Consider the following 22,444-nt stretch of genomic DNA (forward strand, 5'->3'; position numbering starts at 1 on the left):
GCCTGTGGGCAAATGCAGGTCATGGAGTCATTACAAGTGGCCCACAGGGCTCCCTATAGGTCTAGAAATTTAGCAGTGGGGGAGCAGTGGCCATTAATATGACCACCCTCGCCCTTGCCAAATACCTAAAACCCAATCCCTGTGTTGCCGGTTGCAGCCAAACTATACCCCCTTTCCCTGCAGGGCCAGGCCACATGCCGCCTTATCCTCCCACTTCTGGATCTTGCCCCCTTCCCTCTCTGTGGGGCTGGGTTGGGACCTGGCCATGTTCTCTTCCCTCTCCATAAGGCCAGGTTGAGCCAGGCCATGTCCTCTTCCCCCCTGCAGGGCAGGGGTTAGCTCCTTTTTTCTGCAGGGCTGTGTTGGGACTGGCCTGTCCCCTGCCACCCTCTGTGTGGTCAAATGGTGCCTGCTGTGCCCATCCCAGACACCAGATCAGGACTACACTAGCTGGATCTGGCCAGCAAACGGATCAAGCTCTGCCAATCTGGCCCGCTGGGGAAAAAATGTTGAGCACCACTGATCTAGAACATTAATCCTAAGGTCTTAAGTTGGAAGACAGGAACTAAAAAAAAGCACCACTCTCTCAAATGAATAAAATATTTAAAACACTGCAATGTTCCTAGCACAGCATCCTTGTGAACTGGGATTTAGCTTGTAGTTGTGGATTCTTTAACATCTTCCAAAATATTCAATATAATGATCTAAAGCAGAGCTTCACCAACCATCTGAAAGGCTGCAGGTGCAATCATTTACTATACCCTTGTAAAACATATTACAGGTTTCCTTCGCTTTATGCAGGTTCTGTATATGCAAATTCACTCTTATGCGATGACCCTTTTTATACCAAAAATGTGTTATATGCAAGGTAAATTCACTCTTATGCAATCAGTGTGATGGAAGCCTGCAGTCACTGGCTTTGTGCGGTGCACTGTGGGAGTGACGCGCACCAAAATATAGTCTCCTGTGTGGATCTGTGCTCTTCGCTCATTGTCTGCAACATGTGCTTGCTTCTGTAGTTGCCATCCCCATTATGATAGTGCCCTGTGCTTGTGTGTACTGTCTGCTATCAGTGAGTACCAAAATTGCCTTGTAAAAAGGGATAGAAATGGGACTGGGGGTCAGTACAGTCGAGGTCTTGGAACATATCACTATTTGTTACATTGTAAAGTGGGCTCCCTTTATGAAAATTCAAGTTATGCGCTGTTTTCCAGGAACGCACATACAGCATAAAGTGAGGGAAACCTGGATCCTATAGTAATTGCCCTATTACTACAATTTTGTCCACTATTGGAACAATGCCTAGCATCTGTACTGTATCCTTTCATAAAAGGATGCTAAAATGCTATTCAAAGCTATCTAAATCCCACTTTATAGATAGGAAAACCAAAACACATAGAAGGTAAGTAACTGACAAAAATTCATCTAGCTTATCAATGGAAGACTAGAAGTACACTTAAGTACCCTGACACTAAGCAGCTTGTCAGATTTATATACCCAGATTTTTATTAGTAGTAATAGGTTACATTCTCATTTTTATCCCTCAGAATGTATTTCTTCAACAATGCAGGAGTTCTTTAATGGTGACAGAAGCAGAATCCTTTTGTGAAACTGTAATTATTTTACACAATTCTTTGAATATTTTTAGGTTAATGGGAAGGGGAAAACATGATGCAGGCCTCACTATTTAATAACATGCTCCATTTTCCATTCTCAAAAGTTCTGGCAAAGAATTTTACTGATTACTGTCACTTGGTGAATTCTTGCAGCAATATTTGTGGCTGAGATCCTTGATAAAGAACCCCAAACCCTGCAGAGTAAACCTTAGTTACAAATCCAAAATGTGAGAGAAGAACATGATGCGTATTTATGCAGAAAGTCAGCAAAAAGCGCTGACCTTTAACCTTTTAATGTAAATGAAAAACAAACTGTAAATTATAAATCTCCATCCTGACAGCTAGAGGCAGAAGCTACCACCTGGTGGGTGCATAAAAGATGTATAAAACATATATTCATAGAATCATAGAAAATTAGGGTTGGAAGGGACCTCAGAATGTCATCTAGTCCAACCCCTTGCTCAAGGCAAGACCATGCCCAACTAGACAGGGCTTTGTCTTAACCAGGTCTTAAAAACCTCCAAGGATGGAGAGTCCACTACCTCTCTAGGTAAGCCATTCCAGTGCTTCACCACTAGGAAAAGTGCTAGGAAAAGTTTTTCCTAATATCCAACCTAAATTTCCATTGCTGCAACTTGAGACCATTGCTTCTTATTTTGTCATCTGCCAACACTGAAAACAGTCTAGTTCCATCCTTCTTTGAACCACCTTTCAGCTAGTTAAAGGCTGCTATTAAATCCCCGCCTCAGTCTTTTCATCCGCAGACTAAATAAGGCCAGTTCCCTCAGCCACTTCTCATAAGTCATGTCCCCCAGCCCCTGGACCATTTGCATTTTGCATACTTTATCACAATTTTGCCCTTCTGTTTTCTAACAGGTAAAGCTAAAATGCTTATTTTTTTTAGGCTGTGAGAAGAGATAGCATTTGAGAGGTACCACATTTCTTCTCTCTTCCTGTGACAGCAATACATTTCCCTAGGATCAAATTGTGATATTTTGGTCAATGAGAATTTTTGTAGTCAAGCACAGCCCAGTGACAGTGTGTGGGCCTCAGTTTGGCTCTCAGAAAGCAATTATCTCCTCTTTTTTTAACAACAGTAACAATAAACCTGTGCAGAAAGATTTACCGCAAACAGAAAAGCACAGAAGTACTTTGGGGCCCTAACTGAGTCACAAGATGACACTTCCTATTCTAGCATTGAAGTTCTGTTCACAAAAACAGTGTCTTGAGAAATACCAGACCATACCAATTTCATCTCATTTACTTAACTATAGGTGAGATGGCACATGATTAGAATACAGTAAAACAAACAAAAATGATCTAAAGCTCACAGAGCTGGCAGTACACTTCTCAGAAGGTAGCCTTCTCTCCCCCTGATTTCTGCATATTTCCATTTATCTTCTACAGTTTCATTCAAAAATATGATCAAACGGTTATCAGTGTTTCCATTGAAATCAGTGGAGAGCAATTGAAAAGGAATTGCTGGGGGATCAAAATTGACTTATTTGACAAAGTTGTGAAAATTGTCGTATTGTTAAAAAAAATTACAGAAAGTATTGCATCTTCTTTTCCTTACCCTATACTTAAAAGAGGTTAAAATTGTTTGTTTGGCAAATTAGAAATGCCAATAACCATGTCAGTCATGTTTGATAAATTATTCAAAGAATCTGAAAAAGACAGAGTAGGTCCGGAGCTGCAAAGGACACAGAATGCATTAACTATATACATCTGCTTAATGTTATCCACACACTGGAAGATTCTGGACATTGATACACACACTTCCCGTGATCACAGCTGTGGGTACAAAAGGTCTGCACTTTAATATGCTGGCACACATTCACTACAAAATCTAAAACCTGCCATCGACCCATGCATTCAACGTGCTCAGTGTGTTCTCTCTCTGTTATTCCCAGCTCAAAAATGTAGAATGCATGTCTGTATCACACCTCTAACCAGAGGAGGATAATGGAAGCAATATGACCTTTTCAGTATGAACACTGATGATGTGAACTCAAACATTTCATTAACATTATTCAGATTTATTTTGAAAGCTTGCTAGCAGCCAAGGCAACTTCCCAAACCTAGCTGTATACCCTTTTTGCTATTGTTTTCAGAAATCTTTAACTCATGCTACTATTTGTTAAAGTAAAAAGTACTATTAGAGGCTGTCTACTGAGTTCAAAGACTGTATCATTATTAAAATGGCAAACACCAAGGCTTCATAGTCAAATAATCTTGGGATTGAAGGTTCCACTCCAAGCTATCTGGGGGTACAGTGCTGATGCTAGCTTGTATGACAAGGAAACTGCATGTGTTCTAACTAGAAGTCTGAAAAGCTTGCACATTCAAGATTTGATGGCTAGAAGCTACTAAGGTAAATTTAAAGGACAAATGTACCACGTATTAAGTACATTTTCTACAAAACTGATCTATTACTCATACCAAGAAATATTAAAGTACCTTCACCAATAAAATACTCAAGGTCACCACGGTAGTTAGTTTTAAAAACATTAATTTGCTGCACTGAATAAAACAGAATGATAGAAAAAGAAAACAGTCATTGCAATGTTCTTTCTGTTATTACTTCATACAGCTACTTTATGAAAAACATGCAGCTGACTTGATAAACTGGCTTGCAAATAATAAAGGACATATTGCACAGTATCCAGTAGCGTGCTTCTTAATGCTTTTTAAAGTTAATTAGGAGTCCTTCTAATATGCACACATCATTGCACTTGCTTGTTCAAAGTTTTCCACTTAATTCATGAATAAAGAGGAAATATTTGAAATAAGCTTAAATATGGAATCAAAACTGTATTACTTGATTCTAGAGTCTGTAATTACAACTAAACCCCACCTGAGAATGTTGCCAATATAAAAACTGGCATAACTAACACCTCAAATAGACTTGAAAAAAACCCTCACAACTTATTAATACTATAGTAGTTTCTCAGTCTTAGTTTTTGACAATACTTGTACAAATGAATTGTATGTGTGCAGGCAATTATGTCTATGTTCCACTAGAAACCATTTCAGCTTGCCAATAGAACTCATCATAACGGTTTTAGTTTGATGAAATGTACTTGTTGACCATTTTCTTGCTCCTTCCAACAATTTCTTATGTTCAAGTGTAATTGTTCTGACAACTTGAATGCTGCCATTAAGCTTGTCATTTTTTGTTGACTTGTACTAATCTTTTACCTGGTCTGACTGCTTTCATGACAGCCCGAGAAGACTTAAGCACTGCTTCATAGATGGCCCTCTGGTCAGGAGTGAACTTTCCATTTGCTGGGAATGTGCAGGTAATGTCAGAACCATAACAGTAATATTCTCCACCCATGTCAAATAAGCTGAAAAGTAAGGAAAGAAACATGAAGACTGAAATCCAGGGAAGCAGTAGATCCAACAAACAAACATATTTTTAGCTTCTTGATTTTGATCAGGTCTATACTGGCAGGAGGCCAAAATCACTACTATCAACAAAGCACTGTATTGTGACTTTATTGACATGAGCTGCAGTTGCTCAATATTTCTTCATAAATGGGTATTTGCAACCAACCCATTTCTACAGAAAACCTATTTCTAAAGAAAGAAAAAGCTCCCAGAAAATCCTGACTGATGCAGCTGCAGACGGGCAAAAAAAATTCCTTCCCGGCCAGATGTGGCAGCCAGCGAAGCCCACAATTATGGGAACCACCTACAGTAAATCACAGGTATAGCTGTGTCTAGATGATTCCTGATCAATGCTTATCCAACCACTTCTAGAAAATCTCCAAATATGAAGATATACTGCCAAAGATGTAATGTGTCATGGTCATACATCTCCCCTGATTCAGACCTTCAGACTGTTCCTATGCAACGATTACTATCTTAAAAATTATGAATTTTAGGACTTCTAGATGTTCTGGTCTAATGTTACTGAATTATCTTTCACTGAAGTTTCATAGTCAATTCACAGAGTAAAAGCAGAGCTTTTTGGCTGTTTAAAAAATGGAATTCAGTTTAATTAATATTTTTAATATGCAAGCCCACATTTTTATTATATGCCTTGAGTCTACATTCTTCACACTGAGGGTGAATTACAGATCAAACTGAAGTCAACCAAAATATTCCTACTGATTTCAATAGAGCTAGGAATTCATCTAGTAATCACCAGTATGTTATATTTAGCTTTGGCTCCCCCCAAAAATCGGGATCATCATACTAACTTCCTTTGATAAATTAGCTCCTCAGATGTTAAAGGTTTAGATATTATTATTATCCAAGATACTAACATTCCTTTAGGATATACTTATCCAATATCACTAAACTAATCCTCCCTCTCCCTCTTAAATACAGAAAGCTGCTATAATAAAATTAAGATAGTACCAATGCATATAAGTTGGGGGTGGGAGGGGAATCATTTCAAATTTCACAGTCTACAAAACCAGTCAGTCACACTTGAATACCAGGAGAGAAGAAATAGACTGCAAGGGAAAGACATTATATACCGATTTCCACAGCTGAAAGAAACCAATGCACCAGCTTGAGCTAGGTTTCAGTACAATAATTATAGTTGAAATTAGTATTTTTCATTACACAATAACAATTCTCCTTTCAATATCTATTCTGAAGCTCTTATGAATATGACCAACTACGCATTTGAGTTTATAATTTTAGAAGACAACAATTGTGATATCCTGGAAGTCAAAATGAGTCTTGCCACTTATGAAAAACACCATAAATTAATAAGTCCAAATGCAAAGAGTTTTGCCCTTTGAGTCTTTATGATGTATAAAAAAGATTCCAATTAAAAGTTTTTTTCCCTGATAGTTTTTGATATTTAAAATTTCACGTCTTATTTGCAGTTTCAGATAATGGTACCCAAATGGAAGGCCCCAGAAATAAGCGAGAGCTCAGCTATTAGTGAGTAAACAGGAAGGGACAAGAAAAGCTCTTAAAAAAGATCTTTCCTACTAAATGCTTGACAGGCATTTGAGTAAAGTAAGCTTTAACAACAGCAAAAGCACACTACTTTCAATAGGCTGACCAAAAAAAAAAATTAAAAAAAAATCAACTGCTCAGTTTTATTACTTTTATCATAACCCACTTGCCTGGGTTTTTTTGTTTGTTTGTTTTTTTAAGAATGAGCAAGTAGGACTATATGAACAAACATATGTTTGGGCCCTCTTTATGTATCTTAAGCTAAAGAGCAAAGGACTCATTTATTTTTTCTTTAAGTCCCCTCTAAACACTGAAGCAGACAAGCAATAACCCAAATCCCTATATCAAATCTTTAGAATCATGCCTGTGAGATAAGTTGCCCATATTTCATGCCATAAAGCACCTTAGGGCTCCACTGATTGACATAATACTCCAATTAATTAATGAATTCTAATTGAACATGAATACGTGTTGGCAATTATAATTTAAAAAAAAATTAAATAACAATAGTGCCCAAGCAGATCAAGACCTGTTTGATAGGATCTATGAACACACACACACTATTCCTCAAAGGAAGTCCCTTGAGAAAAATACTATCCATCTCACCCTGCATCTGACATTTGCTTTGTGAGGATAAACCTGTATGTCCATATGTCCATACAGGCAGGGTCCCATGGAAATAAATGTGGCTTTTCTTGGACCCAAAGGGTTACCCATGTGGAGCTGCTTACAGGGTCTTATGAAACGTTCTAAGACATGTTTTATTTTTACTGCTCTTCAGGGAAACTTTGCACAGCTAAATCATGGCCCCTGCTGTTGCAGCTGCTATTCCTGTCCCCTCTGCTAAGCTCAGCTGGAATGGGTCCCCTGCATCAGTCTGGGACAGCGGCAGCAGTGGGGGAGAGACCGAGGCGGGGGCGGGGGAGAGAATGAGAGGGAAGAGAACATGCTGCTGAGAAGGGACAGGTGCGCGGGGGAGGGGGATGGGATTCTTAACTTATTTGGGATTTTTTTTTTTTTATAAAGTCCCCACTGCTGTTTTCAAATGGTCACAAAATCTTGAATCCACCCATGTTTAAGAATACAGACTGCAATGTTATAAACAGAAATATATTTCTTGAAAAATTAGAAAACCACACAAGAGACAAGACAGACAAAAAGTCGGTCCCACACATTATAGTTAAATGGGCTTTTCTAAATACCAAAACCTGCCATCATTACAGATGTAGCAAAACCAAACTGAAAGATTACCACTTCACCTCAACAGTGGTGAAGTCTGGCTCATAGTTCAGGCTCATTTCTACTGGACAGAACAGCTTCTACATAAAAGTCCTACCAGATGGGTTGAAGGGGAGACCCTGGTTAACACGGTTTCCCTCACTGATTCTCTAGATTTCTGCATTTGCTTGTGATTTATTCTACTTACATCTAAGGCTGTTGACAGATGTTAAAATAAAGATGCCATGGAATCTGATGCATGATCCTAACAATTGCACTTCCTGCCATGCCACATGTGCATGGCAGGAAGTGTGATGGTGGGATCTTGCATCAGGACCCATTGTGCTCCGTATTGCAGGAGCAAGGGGAGCCTGGGATGGGGGCTCCCAGTGGAGGGAGTGCATGGAGCCCTTGGCTCCAATGCATACCTGAGGCTGGAGGGGGCTGTCAGCTGATTGGGACTCCCAGCTGGGACAGCACAGTGAGCCAAGGGCTCCATGCACTCCCTTGGCAGGTAGCCTGATCAGCTGCCGAGCCAGGGAGGCATGCAGGACTCAAGGGCTCCAATGTGCTTCCCTGGCTGGGACATCAGCCAACCAGAGCTCTCAACCTCTGAAGCACAGAAGTTTCATTTAAGGTGTGACAGGAACCAGCCGGAAAGTTGTTATACATATTTTGTGTAATAACTTTGTGGCTTATTCCCTATTTTATTACACCATTAAATTGAATGAACATGTGGCCAGGTCACTACTTAAGATGTGATTAACTAGTTAATTACTGAAGTATAACAACAGTGAGGGGCCTAATAAATGATAACAATATAATTTTATATATTTTTAGCCACTTAAACTCTTACAAAACTTTATACATCTCCTTCCTCAAAAAGTTAAAAACATTTGAGTACTTACATAGTCACGTTCTAAAGTCTAAGGTTAATCTTCACTTTGTTTGTGGAAACAAGGCTGCCCTGATGCAGCTTAATTACAGTTACAAGATATTCCATAATTTCCCCCACAGACTAAAAGGTTCAATTAAAGGCACTTATGATTTAAATACAGAATATAATCAAAGTAACCAAAAACTTAAGGCTAGCTGTTTTTAGTATTACTGGTTTTCCTAAGCTTATTAAAAAGTCACAGCCATCATAAAATACTAATAATGAAGTTTGGATTTTGATAATGATAGGGTTACTCCAGGACTGATTAATGGAACCTCACGAGGTAAAAGATACACTGGGATAAAAGGTAAATATCAGGTAATACAATTTGCATAGGTTGGATGACCTCTTATAAGTGGAATGTCTTCCAGAGACTAGGTATTCTTAGGGCAAGAAGATCATCCACACTAGATAGTTCAGTGAAAACATATTCACAGTAAATTATACATCTGGGAATTACTTCTGCTTTTATGGGGGACAGATGGTATTTATCCATCAGTTAATGCTGAATGGCCAGGGGGCCTCCTGAGCCATGGGAAACAATCTGAAATATCATCTCTGTTGTAGGAAATTAACCTAAGTCTGAACAGATCCTGGTTTTATAACTTCCTTTGCCAGGTTAAATAAATGGCCAAATATATTTCTTCCAGGTATAAATGCATTTGTGAATTACAGTTCTTCTCTAAACCCACTGAAAAGCGATTCTAGAAACAAGCTCCTCAAATTAATTTTACCTACTATGACTCAAATTCAACATTAGGTGCCGACGGAGAAAATAGGATGCATATTTTTAAGGCACATCCACAAGCTTGTATGTAGCTGCACATGTGATACATGCAAGTACCAGGATCATGTGTAATTGACTACTTACTAATATTTATAGTTACCAAGTATAACTGCATAAAACATTTTATGTACAACTGTATGCCTATGATATTTAGCCCTACAAGGGATCCTGAGATCTACAGTCCACTCTATAAAGATCATTTCATGTACAGTAACATACCAAAAATCCCTAAAAGCTGAATTTTCACTCGAGAGAAATATCCACTGCACAATTCTATAAATGATACACTTTGCTTATTAAACAAATGAGTTATACCAAATGAACATTTTCCTGCTTCTTTTCAACAAGCCTAAATAGTCAAAAAGGATCAATGGGCCAGACAACAGTTATCACATACAAAGCTTCCAATTTTTCTTCCTTTAAAATAAATAGGGTTGCTTATACCTGGTTTACACCTTTCCAGGCAAATGTGGCTAAGGTTGCCCATGATCACCAAACAGACCTTTAGTAAGAGTCTGCAACGAGCAGTTCAGTTAGAAAAGTGATTGTTACTCATCAGAATAGGCAGAGTTTTGCGGGTGACATCTTTTACTGGACCAGCTGCATGGTTGGGGTAAAGTTAGACATCTTTTCGAAAGCAAGGCAGTCTTCATCAGGTCCGTCATGTCTTGCATTCACAAGTTTGTCTGGCTTTATCCCATCGATGCAGCTGGTCCAATAAAAGAAATCACCAACAAAAATTCTTGCCTCTTACATAATCCCTGGACAATCATACTACATCACTCCAACAGTACCAAACTACTGAGTAGAGTATGCATTATTGAGTGCCTGGTTGATGAACTGATTTGACTGAAATCTTTGCCTGCTGAAGTTCCTCTGAAGAAATTACAGCTAACCTTGCTTGGCATGACACTTTAGAAAGGATAAGCAATGAACATCCTACCTGACCTTCTCTGGGGTGAAATCATGTGGTATGCAATGGTAGCTCATGGTCACTGGGTTCAAGTTCCAATGTTGGTTTTACCTTCTTACTATTCCCTATTAGTTTTTGGCCAGTTGGTTTTAAAATTATTCCTTTCAGAAATAATAAGCAATAGAAGCCAAATACAAGACTTTTGGGAAGCAAGGACAAAGTCACCAACTTACACAAACTCCACTGTTTAATTTTCAGAACTCCCCATGCTGGTGCTAGTTCTCTATTCATGTACTTTATAATCTCTCTGCCCTCACACATTGCAAAATAATGTCAACATTATTAACTAAATCTGGACAATGCAAAGTATGAGAAAAATCAGATAACTTTTCAGGTGCTTTACTGACAGACTGAATTGCTATGTATCAGCAATATAATGTTAGCCAATAAGGTCAAACAGAAGGTAGACTACCTTCTACATCTGTTTTACCAGTAACCTTCAAAAATCATTAAGAACATTTCACTTTTCATTGACAAAAAATCCTAACATCACAATTTAAAATTAATTTGAACATGAACAGTAAGTCCAAAAGCAGCATGCAAATGGATTGTGTCAAACTGCAAGAATGACATGTAGGAAGGAACTAATAGATCTTCTCTTCTATGAAATCTTTCAGTCATTCAGTAGAAGTTTAGAAGGTCCTAGGCACAACTGAGAAGCACTAAACTAAGCTCTCCACATTCTATGTAGGTACATATTCTGTTCAGGGGAAAAAACATTCAAAGAACATCTTAGTAAGTCCTGTTGTCTTTGAAGGGAATTTTGGGCCCTATGTCATTTATATGACGGAAAATTATCTTTGTTACTTACTATGGAATTAACAATGACTACTTGGTTCATTAGTCTCAGTAAACTGAAAAGATGAACAAAGACACAGCCCTTATGACTTTCTCAGCATACTTTTACCACAAGGGTACATTCAGAATTATATTTTTGCTTTCAGATCCTGACAAAATATTCAGTGGTTTGATACTGCACTTATATTGATTCCCAATCTTTGATTCTGAGGACTGCAGAGCACTTGGCATTAGTTTATATATGTAAGCTATAAAATGTAAATGGCCAGCATTCTTTTATCTACACAGACTGCCAGAGATATTTATTGAATGAAAGCAACATCTTCTTCTAAACAAATGTGTTAGGTTTATAGGCGCTCTGACATTTTGATTGTAAAAATCATTTTAATCTGCCATGCAATGAAGCCAGCTGTGGCAGAAATGGGATATTATAAAGTGAAGCAATGTCATCTTTAGTTGAAGTATCATAACAATTCCTATGATTTGTTAACAACCAAACACAAGCCAGCAACTGACCTATCCATGAGATGAGGTCTCCTAGGCTTCTGTCTAAAAAGGTTAGGTAAAATTTTACTTCAAAGAGTTCCTGCAGAAAAACAATCACCTTACTGAGAAACCAACTTTGAGTTGGATGGCCTCAAGTTCCATGTAAGAATAAATTATTGTTGTTTACTGTAGTGTTAAAACTAAAGAGCCAACACAGCTACAAAGCACAAGATGGATTTTATTCTAGTTAAACATCAGTTAAACCTTGTTCGGACCCACTGAAGACCATGCACTGCTTGGACAAAATCTTACCCAGACTGTAAATGGTGAGAAAGCATAAGCTAGAAACATAAATTGCCACCCACACCCCAGGATGGCTGGGTTTGCAGGAATGGCCCTTGTTGTACAACTGTATGGCCAGAGTACTGCTGCACTTCAGCAATTTACACCTGGTTAAAACAAAACCTCAGGGACCATTAATAGTTAATACAACTTAGAGCAAAGATATTGTCGCACAAGAGGACAAACTGACTTCAGGCTGGTCTTAGGACTGGTGACATAATGGCTTCTCTCTCCGTGTACAAAATGCAGCTCATTCACAGTTGAGGACTGTGCAAACTATTACAGTAACAGTTCTAGTTATAACAGTTATACCAACCAACCACTGGCTTTATTGCCTGAATGTTTTCAAGTGAAAGCAACATCAAGAATAAAAGAACTGGTTATCAGTCCATCCACCAATTAGCACCTACCGCCTGTTTTCTTAGATACATTAAAACTAAACAGCGGTGTTTGGAAAAAAGGTATTTAAAACAGTCCCTAAAAGAATATGAGGTGGAGTTACAGTATGACTGCCATAAGCTAGAGAATACAGAGTTAAATGTGACATACTCTATTTCATTCAGTAGAATCCTGAGTGGCTGGAAAATATTGATAAAGAAGTAACACTAGTAAGATAACATCCCAAACCACAAGAAGAAATTAAAGTAGCCGAGGGTAAAGTCCCACATAGCTTGATAAGGTTTTCCGGGCCAGACGCTCCACTTTGACCAGCGTCTGCTCAGTGAAGCAGAGAGCACAAGCTGCCAAAGAGCCAGGATACTGAAGAAGAGAAGATTGTATGTGACCCCAATGGGGAAGGTTCAGGAGAGCACAGAAATGGTAGGTGGTAACCAGCTTCCCCAGCCATGCAGCTCCTAACTGTGCGACTGAAACTTTAGTTCTGTGAAAGGAATGGAGAAAGTGTGGTTTTGTGGAGCAGAAGCAGCATCGCTTGTGGGTTGTGGAGAGAGGTGTCAAAAGCAGCAGGTACCAAGGCAGTCTCTTAAAGTTCCCCCTATTTCCAATATGGCTGCAGAATACAGAAGTTCCTCCTTTCTTCCACAACTATTTGAATAAAATACAAGTTTTGGAAATTCAGTTTCATCTCATGAAGCGTGAATTCAAAGCCCCACTCTGGTCACCACTTCAGAGTGTTGGAAGCTAAGAATAATGTCACTAGTCGCTGCTTTACTCTGGTCATTCTTTTTCACACCTAAAATGTGAACGTTTGTACTTGGTACAGTATTTACCTGGCTTTGAATGTTTCTCTGTTATAGACCTATCAGAAAATAAAAGCTTGTGATTTAAAAAAAATAAAAACCAATATTAAAATGAAATAACTCTCCTGTTTACCATGTCTGGTAGAGCTGCAGTGGTCACATGCTGCAGGTCCTAACTTTGCAGCCACCTTGGTAAGCTTACTGCACCCAACTTCTGGTGTGAAGCCCAGACATCTTGCACAGCTGAAGCTTTGTAGGGTAATAGGGCAGCTCTACAGACAACATGCCGTGGGGTGGGAGTTACTGCTGGTGTCTCTAGTTGCTGGTGACAGACTGTGGCCACGGTAGTGGCACGAGAAGCTGCAGGAGGCGGAGTGCCAGTGTTCTCTCTTGCACCTGACTGCACTAAGGCTGAATTCCTGACATTTCTAACTCTCCATTTTGAAATGGCAAACTCCTGAGCTCCACTGCTGTGACTGACTGACTGGCATAGCATGAGCATGTCCAGCAGCAGCAGACAGAAAAGCAAGAGACCAAGAAGAAACCTGGCTGTCTCTCCATCAAACCGAGGCATCACCCCATTGATTCTGATCCAGTGATAACACTAGAAAATTACTGTACAAAGTGAAAGATTCACCGACTGCTCTGAAACACCCGCTTTGCATTTAACTCATAGTAGGTACCTATACAAGGAATCTATTTCCAGATATACTGCACACTCCCAGTTCCTTCTAAGTTGCATACATTCAGTACCATGTTTATTTGGTACAATAGGTCAGCCTGTTTTCTTTAGTGCTAAAGTCTAAATTTGGGATGTCTAACTTTCAGCATTTAAGTTTGCACATTTTGGCCTGTGTGTCTACGTGGGCTGTGCAACTACTGGTGATCGCAGAAGTGGGTGAAACGGCAGACCTTTGATTATTGATTTTTACTGTAAATACTATCAAACCCTCATAAATATGCAGAAGGTCAGTACTTCCAACTTGTGCCATGGGTAGAGGTGAGCCAGTGTCAGACTACTCATAAAGCAATACTTCATTTTTGACACATCTCATGATTGTTCTTGGCTTTGAAACAGGCAATCCCAGAGTTACTTAATTCTGTCAGCTTCCAAATAAATCTGTTAAGCAGAAACTACTATATACTACATATACATATATGCTGCAAGATGACAAATCAAGTTACCAGTCTTTCTGCAGATGGGGCTAAACGAGCAAGCCAAGCATGTACTAATCCATGCAGTAGTCAGTAATTTAGAACAATAGGGCTGAACATTCATGAGCCAAAAGTGCTATCTGGCCAGCCAGAGGAGAGTGCATTGTTGCCTATTGGGAAACGGAGACTAATCTTCATGGCAGCACCTCAAGATAAAAATATCTGCCTGCAACTGAATACCACTGAAAATGGGCAATGTTTCTTTCAGAGAACCATTTAACCCTAGCCCAAAGTGTGGGGCAGGGTGGAAGACTGCGGCTTTACAAACTGCACTTGGGCTGCAGGTGATGGGCAATTCTGTCAGCCATGACAGGACTCCCAACCCTGCCCTGTGTAGCGATTGGTATTTGGGGTAGGATGTGCAAGGGAAAAGCTAGAGACTCTATGCACCTTCCCTCTGAATTGTGTACCTGATTAACTGCCAGGCAAAATCTGCACCTAGATTTATACTCTGCCATATCTGTGCGCTTCAAAACTACTGTTGGTTAAAATTTCTGACACCAAACTAGGAAACACAGTAAGCAGTGAGCTATTTCAAAGAATATTTTGCACATAAATTGCACACATTTGTATTAACCAAAAGGAACATTTATTTTTTGAGCATTTAAAATATTTTAAAATAATTGTTTTATTTAGTAGGATGAGGCCTCAGACACCTTCCCAATAGCATCAGGTCTCTACTATGTGTGCAACTCTTTTCTTATTTAGAGTAAAAATAAATATGAAAAATTCTATAAAAATGCAGGAAAAAAATAATTAATTAAACAAGGGAAAAGAACTAAACAAATTAACCTGATATGGCTAGAAGACAATTACATTAAAACAGGAAAAGTAAAAAAAAAAAAAAAAGTTTCATTTAAAAAAATACAAACTTTTTATAGTAAAAGCACATTATTACTAGCGACTTTTGGTTTGGGTAGAATGTGTGTACATTACAAGCAGTATTCAAATGTAGAAGGTGGATTATCCAGTATGAACAGAAAACTAGTTAAATCAAAGAAGTAAATCAATTCAATAGTTACGTGAAATATTTTTTTTTTTAAATTTATATACAAATTGAGATGTTGTGGATTGATAAAATTAACGTAGTCCAGATGCTCTAATGAAAAACAACTCAACAATTTTAATAAAAAATGTAAACTTGTATTGCAGATTACATTGAACGATTTCAAGGAAAGAATTTTTAAAGAAACATAGCCTGCGCTTCCGTAAGCAAACTTATTTCTTCATATTACCTTCTGAAACACAACAGCAATTAGTAACAAAAATAGTTTCAAAAAGGTTAACAGTCCATCATATTTACTTATTTATTCAATAAATAAGCTTTTATACAAACTTCGAAATTCATAAAAGTGCACATGGCCAAGTATATTTTGTTTGACTATATAATATTAGTAATCTTTTATCTCTGAAATGTTCAAGTTTTGGGATTTTACAGTTATCTTAAACTATTTTTAGACTATATACTTTGTTCTTTTAAAATAAACTCCATTAATGTCAAATAATGAAAGTTTTGGGGCAAAGTTATCTGATACAAAAGGATTGGTAGGATCTCACTTTCTAATACAACATTGCCCCCATCTGGACAAAATGATTTTGGTTTATAATGTGTGGCATTCATGTTGTAGGACTAAAAATACAAAGCAATACCACTTCTGAAAGAAGCTTTGAAAAACTAATGGCAATGTAACTTTACCTACCTCTTTAATATATCCATTTTTAAAGTTTATCTTTCTCCATTGGGATGAAAACCTGACAAGATACTCCCGCTGTTTTCCTTAAGCAAATGACAGTTGCTCAATCCTCCAAACAATATAAATGTGTTTTATCTTCACTTTCACTGACAGGGGAAAGATGGGGTGTCTGTCTGTTCACAAATTGTAATACATTTATTTTGTGTAATTTTTAAAATAATCTGATGCACTATAAATTCAGTACATATGGGGTGCATCTAGACAAGCGTGCACGTACAGTCTGTGGCACCGCAAGCCACACATGCCACACATTCAGGTGCTCACTGCATTGCAAATTTGCAGCACAGCAGAGGTTTTTTTTGATACCAGGAGATCCTGGTGTCAAAAATCCCAGTCCTGAAAGAAGTGGGGTGGCACATATGGTGGCAGTGTGCACTACCCGCAAGCAGAGCCAGGTCAGCCAGAGTTACACTGGCTGCCAGCCAGGCTCTGTGCACCCAGATTGCCACTGTAGCTCCGGGAGTCCCCCAGGATCCCAGGTAAGGCTGCTGGGGCCAGCCTAGGTGCTGGGCCCAGCCTCTCCTACCCCACCCAGAGCATTTTTCCCTGCACCAACCCCATGTGCAGAGGCATGAGCCAGAGCAAAAAGAAGAGGCACAAATTTGTGCTGCTGCTTTTTTTCCCCCACAGCAACCACATGCCCCTGCTCGTGGGAATGCGGCTATTTAGGCAAAAATATTCTGGTATTGTTTTTAATATTAGGAGCCTATAGTGTATCTTCTTATGTCTAAAAAGAATGTATGCCTAATTTACAAAGTTAACTGTACTCTGTTTAGAAGGATTCAGCTGCTATAAGCAAAAATGCATCAATTTTCATGATCTAATTTTTCCTATATTATTCAAGGTGTCTTAATACGGTCCCATATGTTTTACCAGGCATTTACAGAGATCCATTTAATTACATGAAGTACAATGTTTCCTTTATTCATTCTACTCATCCTGCCAATTCTCTTATTTTACTGGCAAGCTCTATAGTAGAACTTTAAAAGTCATTAGTAAAAACCATAATTTCTGGATTGACAGTTGATGGAAATATTAGTGGGTAAATTAAGACAGGCATTTTTAAACAAAAAGCTATGAAAAACAAAAACACTAGAAATAAAGGGGGAAATGCAATTAAATTTAGAAAGGTATAAATGAAAGCTTTATTATGTATAAACATAGACAGATCCGGGACTTTAAAAAAAGGGAATGTGGGAATAACTACCAGCACTTCAAGGGTGGCTGCACCCATACCCCTGAAGCCTCCCCTCCCCACCACATACTGGGAGAGGCAGGCCCTGCTGAGATAGCAGCAGCTGGGGACTGGTAGCAAGTAAGAATTTCCTCTCCCTGCTCAACAGCATGTCCCTTCGCCTACCCACCACTGCCAATGTCCCTAGCTGATCCGGGAACAGGGGGAGCTCCAGAGCATGCTCTACTTCCACCTCTGGACCCTCCCGCTGCCCAACCATTCCTGCTCCACTCTGGTTGGGGCTGCATAGAAGCTGCATGAGAAGCCAGGTTTGGGTAGGGACAGGGGCAGTGGTGGCAGCGGTAAGCAGGTTTTGCCTCCCTGAGTTTGCTCCTGGGTAGGCTGGGAACCAGGGAGGCAGGATGAACCTGCCTACTGCCTCTGTTGTCAAGGAGGGTAAGGTAGGGGATATGTTGCTGAGCACGGAGGGAAAGGAAGGGGGCAGAATTCTTGGCTGCTGCTTGCATGGTGTCATGTGAAACGGGGATACTACCACACCACTGCACCCCTGCATACAAGCATATTTATATGCAAAACACATGTGGAATCTGGAGGCTTCACTTTGGTTCTGGTTGCAAAATGTTGCTAACCCCAGCAAGGTAGAATCTGTCTGCATGCATCATCTATGGCAAGATTTTCTTCTAGAAGACAAACTGTTTTGGTGCCTTCTGATGCCAATAGTTTTCTGATGCTTTAAAAATAGTTTTCTGATGCTTTAAAAGTAAAACATTAATAAAACCATCATGAATAGAATGTTTATGCTGTATATTCAGATTTAAATTAGCACAATAATTTCTTTTCTGCAGCACAAGATTGCTTTCCACACTGCTCCTATCTTCTACTACAATTTGACTAAATGAATAATTAGTATTAGGTTATATAAAGATGGCATATTTAAAATGTCTAAATAGATAGATAAATTATGCCAAGGATGTGTTTTCATGCTGGGATACTTAGAATAAAAACTGTTATTTGAGTTTATAGCATTAATAAAACTTCTGTATTTAGTGCTTAAATGCTGAAATCTAAATGCTATAAAGCCTTGATTATTTTACTGACATCAGTAAAAGGGCATGAAAGTAGCTGCTTAATGACGGCAATGAAGTGGTGTGACAGGACAGCAGCCTTCTTCATGAAAGATATTATAGCTCTTTCTAATACTTTCATTAAAATCAGTGAGCTGAACATTGAACACATTAAAAATGGTCAAATAAAAGGAAAAAATATCACCAGAAACTCCAACATTCCACCATTTAAACTTTTAAAGTTAATTTTATTATTATAAATAATATATAGCCCTGGAGAGAATACAAGGTTAACATTTTCTCTCTCAGGTCTGCTGCACTTCATAAGTGGTTGATGCTGCACTCTCATTATTTATGATTTCACCTGAGTCCGCCTAATGAATTACACCCTTGGATTTACTCCAGGGCTGGCAAGCACCTTCTCTATAACCCTCTTCAGTCATCTGTTTTGCAGTCAGAGCCTAGTCCTGGAGACCTCAAGCATACAAAACTCCAGACAGCTTCCCTAGGAGTTAGTGTTCAGAAGGTATCCGCACGATTCCATTCATCAAAACACATGAAGCTAGACCAGGGAGTTGCAAATGTCTCTGGAGTCAAAAGCTAGAAAGATCATCGTGTTAATATTGTGAGCTATGGGATAGATTAAAAATGTTAAAGATATCAAACACTTGAAGCAGAATATATTATTTTTAGTATTCTATAAAGCGATCCTAAAAATGTTATCAAATGCTTAAGGCTAAAAATACCTAGCTTCCTAAATGCTGAAGTTGTGCTACGGCACATTTATCAACAGCAAATAAAAAGGACCTGCAGCTTAAACTGCAGACAGAGAACAGTGTCTAGAAACAACAGCTACATTCTCTTGGGTGGCACTGGGAGCAGGGAGGGGTTGAGGTATATTTTCTATATGCATGAAAAATGTGGACAAGCATCGGCATCACGCTGTATATTAGAATTATAGGATCATTTTCCTATTTATCAAATGTGGCAGGAACCTAGCAGATCAATTTTTAAAAATCCCCAATGGATTCATAATAAAGCCTTTAGCAACTTGACAATAGCCGCAATCAACAAGAGCATGTTTTACTAAACACTATGCAACTAATTGAATGTGATGAACTGATTCTTTTGGATATTTCAAGTGAAAATGTGAAAGTTCACTCTTACAGTTTTAGATTCAAAAGGTTTGTTAAGCTCATGATGCCATCTGTGACTGTTGCCAGGCTACAGAGTCACATGGACAGGTGCCTATCCACATCATAGGGTGCAATGGAGAGAGAGAGAAGGAAAAATGGAAAGCATGGGAGCACAGCATGGGAAATGAACATCTTGCTTGTTCTCAAATGGCAAAACAGGAGTCAGACTCTATCCTGTCCCATTGTTGCATGTTAAAGGGAATGTCCATATTGGCTAGGGACAGACATTCAAAAAGCCGGAGCCTAAACTGATTCAATCTTTACATTTAGTCTAACCTGCCTACACTGAACCAATTTGCAAGTGAATAAACATTCATGAAATGCATGCATGTGCCTGCAGTGGCTCAGGCCAGGCGCCAGGGGGCGTCAGAGCGCACCCTCGGCTGCAGGGAAGCTGCGCTGGGGGCCATGGCCATCCTAGCAGTAGCTCGAAGTGAACTAGCTGGGGGGGGGGGGGGGGGAGTTTAGTTCCCCCCTCTGTCCCACTGGCATGGACATGAACTGGGGTCTGCCAGGCGCTGTGGGATGGGTGCAGATAAATGACAGCTGGCATGGCCTCTGAGGCAGGGAGGGGGTTATTCTCCCCTGTACCCTGCCACACAGCTGGGGTCTGCCTGCCCTGGCTGCTGCAGGTCCCGCTCACTCCCTGCGCAGAGCAAGTGCCAGGATAAGTCTCCTCCTGCCCCTCTGTCAGATGCCAGAAGAAACGGGAAATAACCACTCTTTGCCCCCTCGTCTAAGGGGCCCAGCCAGCCAGCCTCCAGCTGGTCCCCCAACCCTGCCGCTGGAGCAGCAAAGGTGCAGGGCCCTGACGTGGCAGCAGCCCTAGTCTTGGTGTTCAGGGAGTGCAAGCTTCTTCCTGGTGGTGGTGGTGGGGGGGGGACCCGCAAACGGGGGGTCAGAGCTGCCACAGACTGCACGGGGCAGGCGGCAGCACTGGGGCTCGGAGGGCACCATAATCCCCCAAATCCCTCTAGCACCACTGCCATGTGCCCCATATAGTCTGCAGCAGATCTCCCCACCTGCAGCGTGGCCCCCCTGCTGGTAAAAAGCTCACGCTCTAGGGCACCATGACAAGGGCAGCAGCCCCCATCAGGGCCACTCTCTTCTCATCACTCCGGGGCAGTGCCAGAGGCCAGCCAGCATGGCCCCCTTAGGTGGGGGTCAGGGAAGGGGGTGCCCCTGGGGCACCACAGCGGGATCTGCTAGCCCCAACTGCCACCACTCAATCCCTGCAGGGAGGGAGCAGCAGAGTAAACCCCCTCCACCAGACACTGGAGGGAGGGGGGAATAACCCACCCTCCCTGGCCCCCAACTAAGGAGGCCACGCTGGCCAGCCTCTGGCCCAATCCTCACTGCAGCAAGGGGGAAGCAACCCTGATGGGGGCTGCAGCCCTTGTCATGGTGTCCTGGAGTGTGAGCCTCTTCCTGGAAGGGGGAGGGGAGACGCACTGTGGGTGGGGGCACACTGCAGGTGGGGAGGGCTGCCGTAGACTGCACGGGGCGAGTGGTGGCAGCACTAGGGAGGCTTGGAGGTCAGTTCCCCTCTGAGCCCTGCACACCACCTGCTCAGCAGTCTGCAGCAGCTCTGACCCCCACTCACGGGCCCTCTGCCAGGAGGAGGCTTGCGCTCCCCAGGCACCAAAACAGGGGCTGCTGCCTCACCAGGGCCCAGTGGCAGGGTCAGGGGCCCAGCCAGAGGCTGGCCGGCATGGCGCCTTAGGAGAGGGGGCAGGGAGGGAGGTTACTCCCCCCTCCCTCTGGTGTAGGGGGCAGGAAGGGGCTTATTCTGCCACTCCATCCCTGCAGGGAGCAAGTGGTGGTGGTTGCGGCTAGCAGACCCTGCTGTGGTCCCCTGGGGGCAGAGGGGGGAAATAACCCCCTTCCCTGACCCCTGCCTAAGGGTCAGGGGCCCAGCCAGAGGCCAGCCAGCATGGCTCCTTAGGCAAGGGGGTTACTCCCCCCGCCCTCCAGGGTCTGGTGTAGGGGGCATGAGGGGGCTTATCCCACCGCTTGCCCCAAGCAGGGAGTGAATGGCAGCTGTGGCAGATGGATCCCACTGCAGTCCCCTGGGGGCAGTCGGGATAGAAGGGAGAATAACCTCCCTCCCTGCCCTCCCTGCCTCAGGGACCGTGCCGGTTGGCCTCTGGCCATGCCCTACCACTGCAGCAGCAGGTGGGGAGCACCAGGCAGACCCCAGCTTGGGTCTGTGCTGGTGGGACAGGGAGGGGAGAATTATACCCCCTCCCTTGCCAGTTCACTCCAAGCTACCTGGCCAGCTACTGACACATCTCTGTTGCTGGAGACATGCAGGTCTGTGCTGGTGGAACTGGGGGAGGGAGGGGGGGAGAGAGAGAGAGAGAGGGTGAAGGGCAGGGGATAGAGCAATAAACCTCTTCCCTGATCCAGTCTGGGGCCAGCCTCTGGCCAGGCCACTGCGCCGACTGTCCCTGCCCCAGCTAGGGAGCAGAGGGGCATGACCAGCCCTGCTCCACTGGAACAGAGAGCACAGCCTAGCCCAAAGAGCATCCTGGGGGACTCTGGTTTAACTTCAACCAGGAAGGGGTCTGAGACAGACGTTGCATAAACCAGTTTGAGTTTAATCAGTTAAGGCTGATTCAACCAGGTTTATCTCAGACTGGTTTCGGTCATTTTGAAATGGGTTTATGTGCACTGAACTTAAGTTCTGTTACAGGTTTAAACCAGTTTCTGATCACTTAAACTGGTTTATGTGTAACTTC

At 41.4% G+C, this 22,444-nt stretch overlaps 1 protein-coding gene across 3 annotated transcripts in view; it reads right to left on the reverse strand.

The window, feature by feature from the left end:
- PEPD (peptidase D) overlaps positions 1-22,444 on the reverse strand; it is a 219,259-nt gene that overhangs the window by 42,275 nt on the left and 154,540 nt on the right. For all 3 annotated transcript variants that reach the window (XM_019492941.2, XM_006274303.4, XM_019492940.1), the window contains one exon: positions 4,818-4,966. In XM_019492941.2, coding sequence (XP_019348486.1) covers positions 4,818-4,966 — 149 coding nt within the window. The remainder of the gene's footprint in view (positions 1-4,817; positions 4,967-22,444) is intronic.

The sequence above is a fragment of the Alligator mississippiensis genome, chromosome 10, assembly GCF_030867095.1.
Source record: "Alligator mississippiensis isolate rAllMis1 chromosome 10, rAllMis1, whole genome shotgun sequence".
Lineage (NCBI taxonomy): Eukaryota > Metazoa > Chordata > Crocodylia > Alligatoridae > Alligator > Alligator mississippiensis.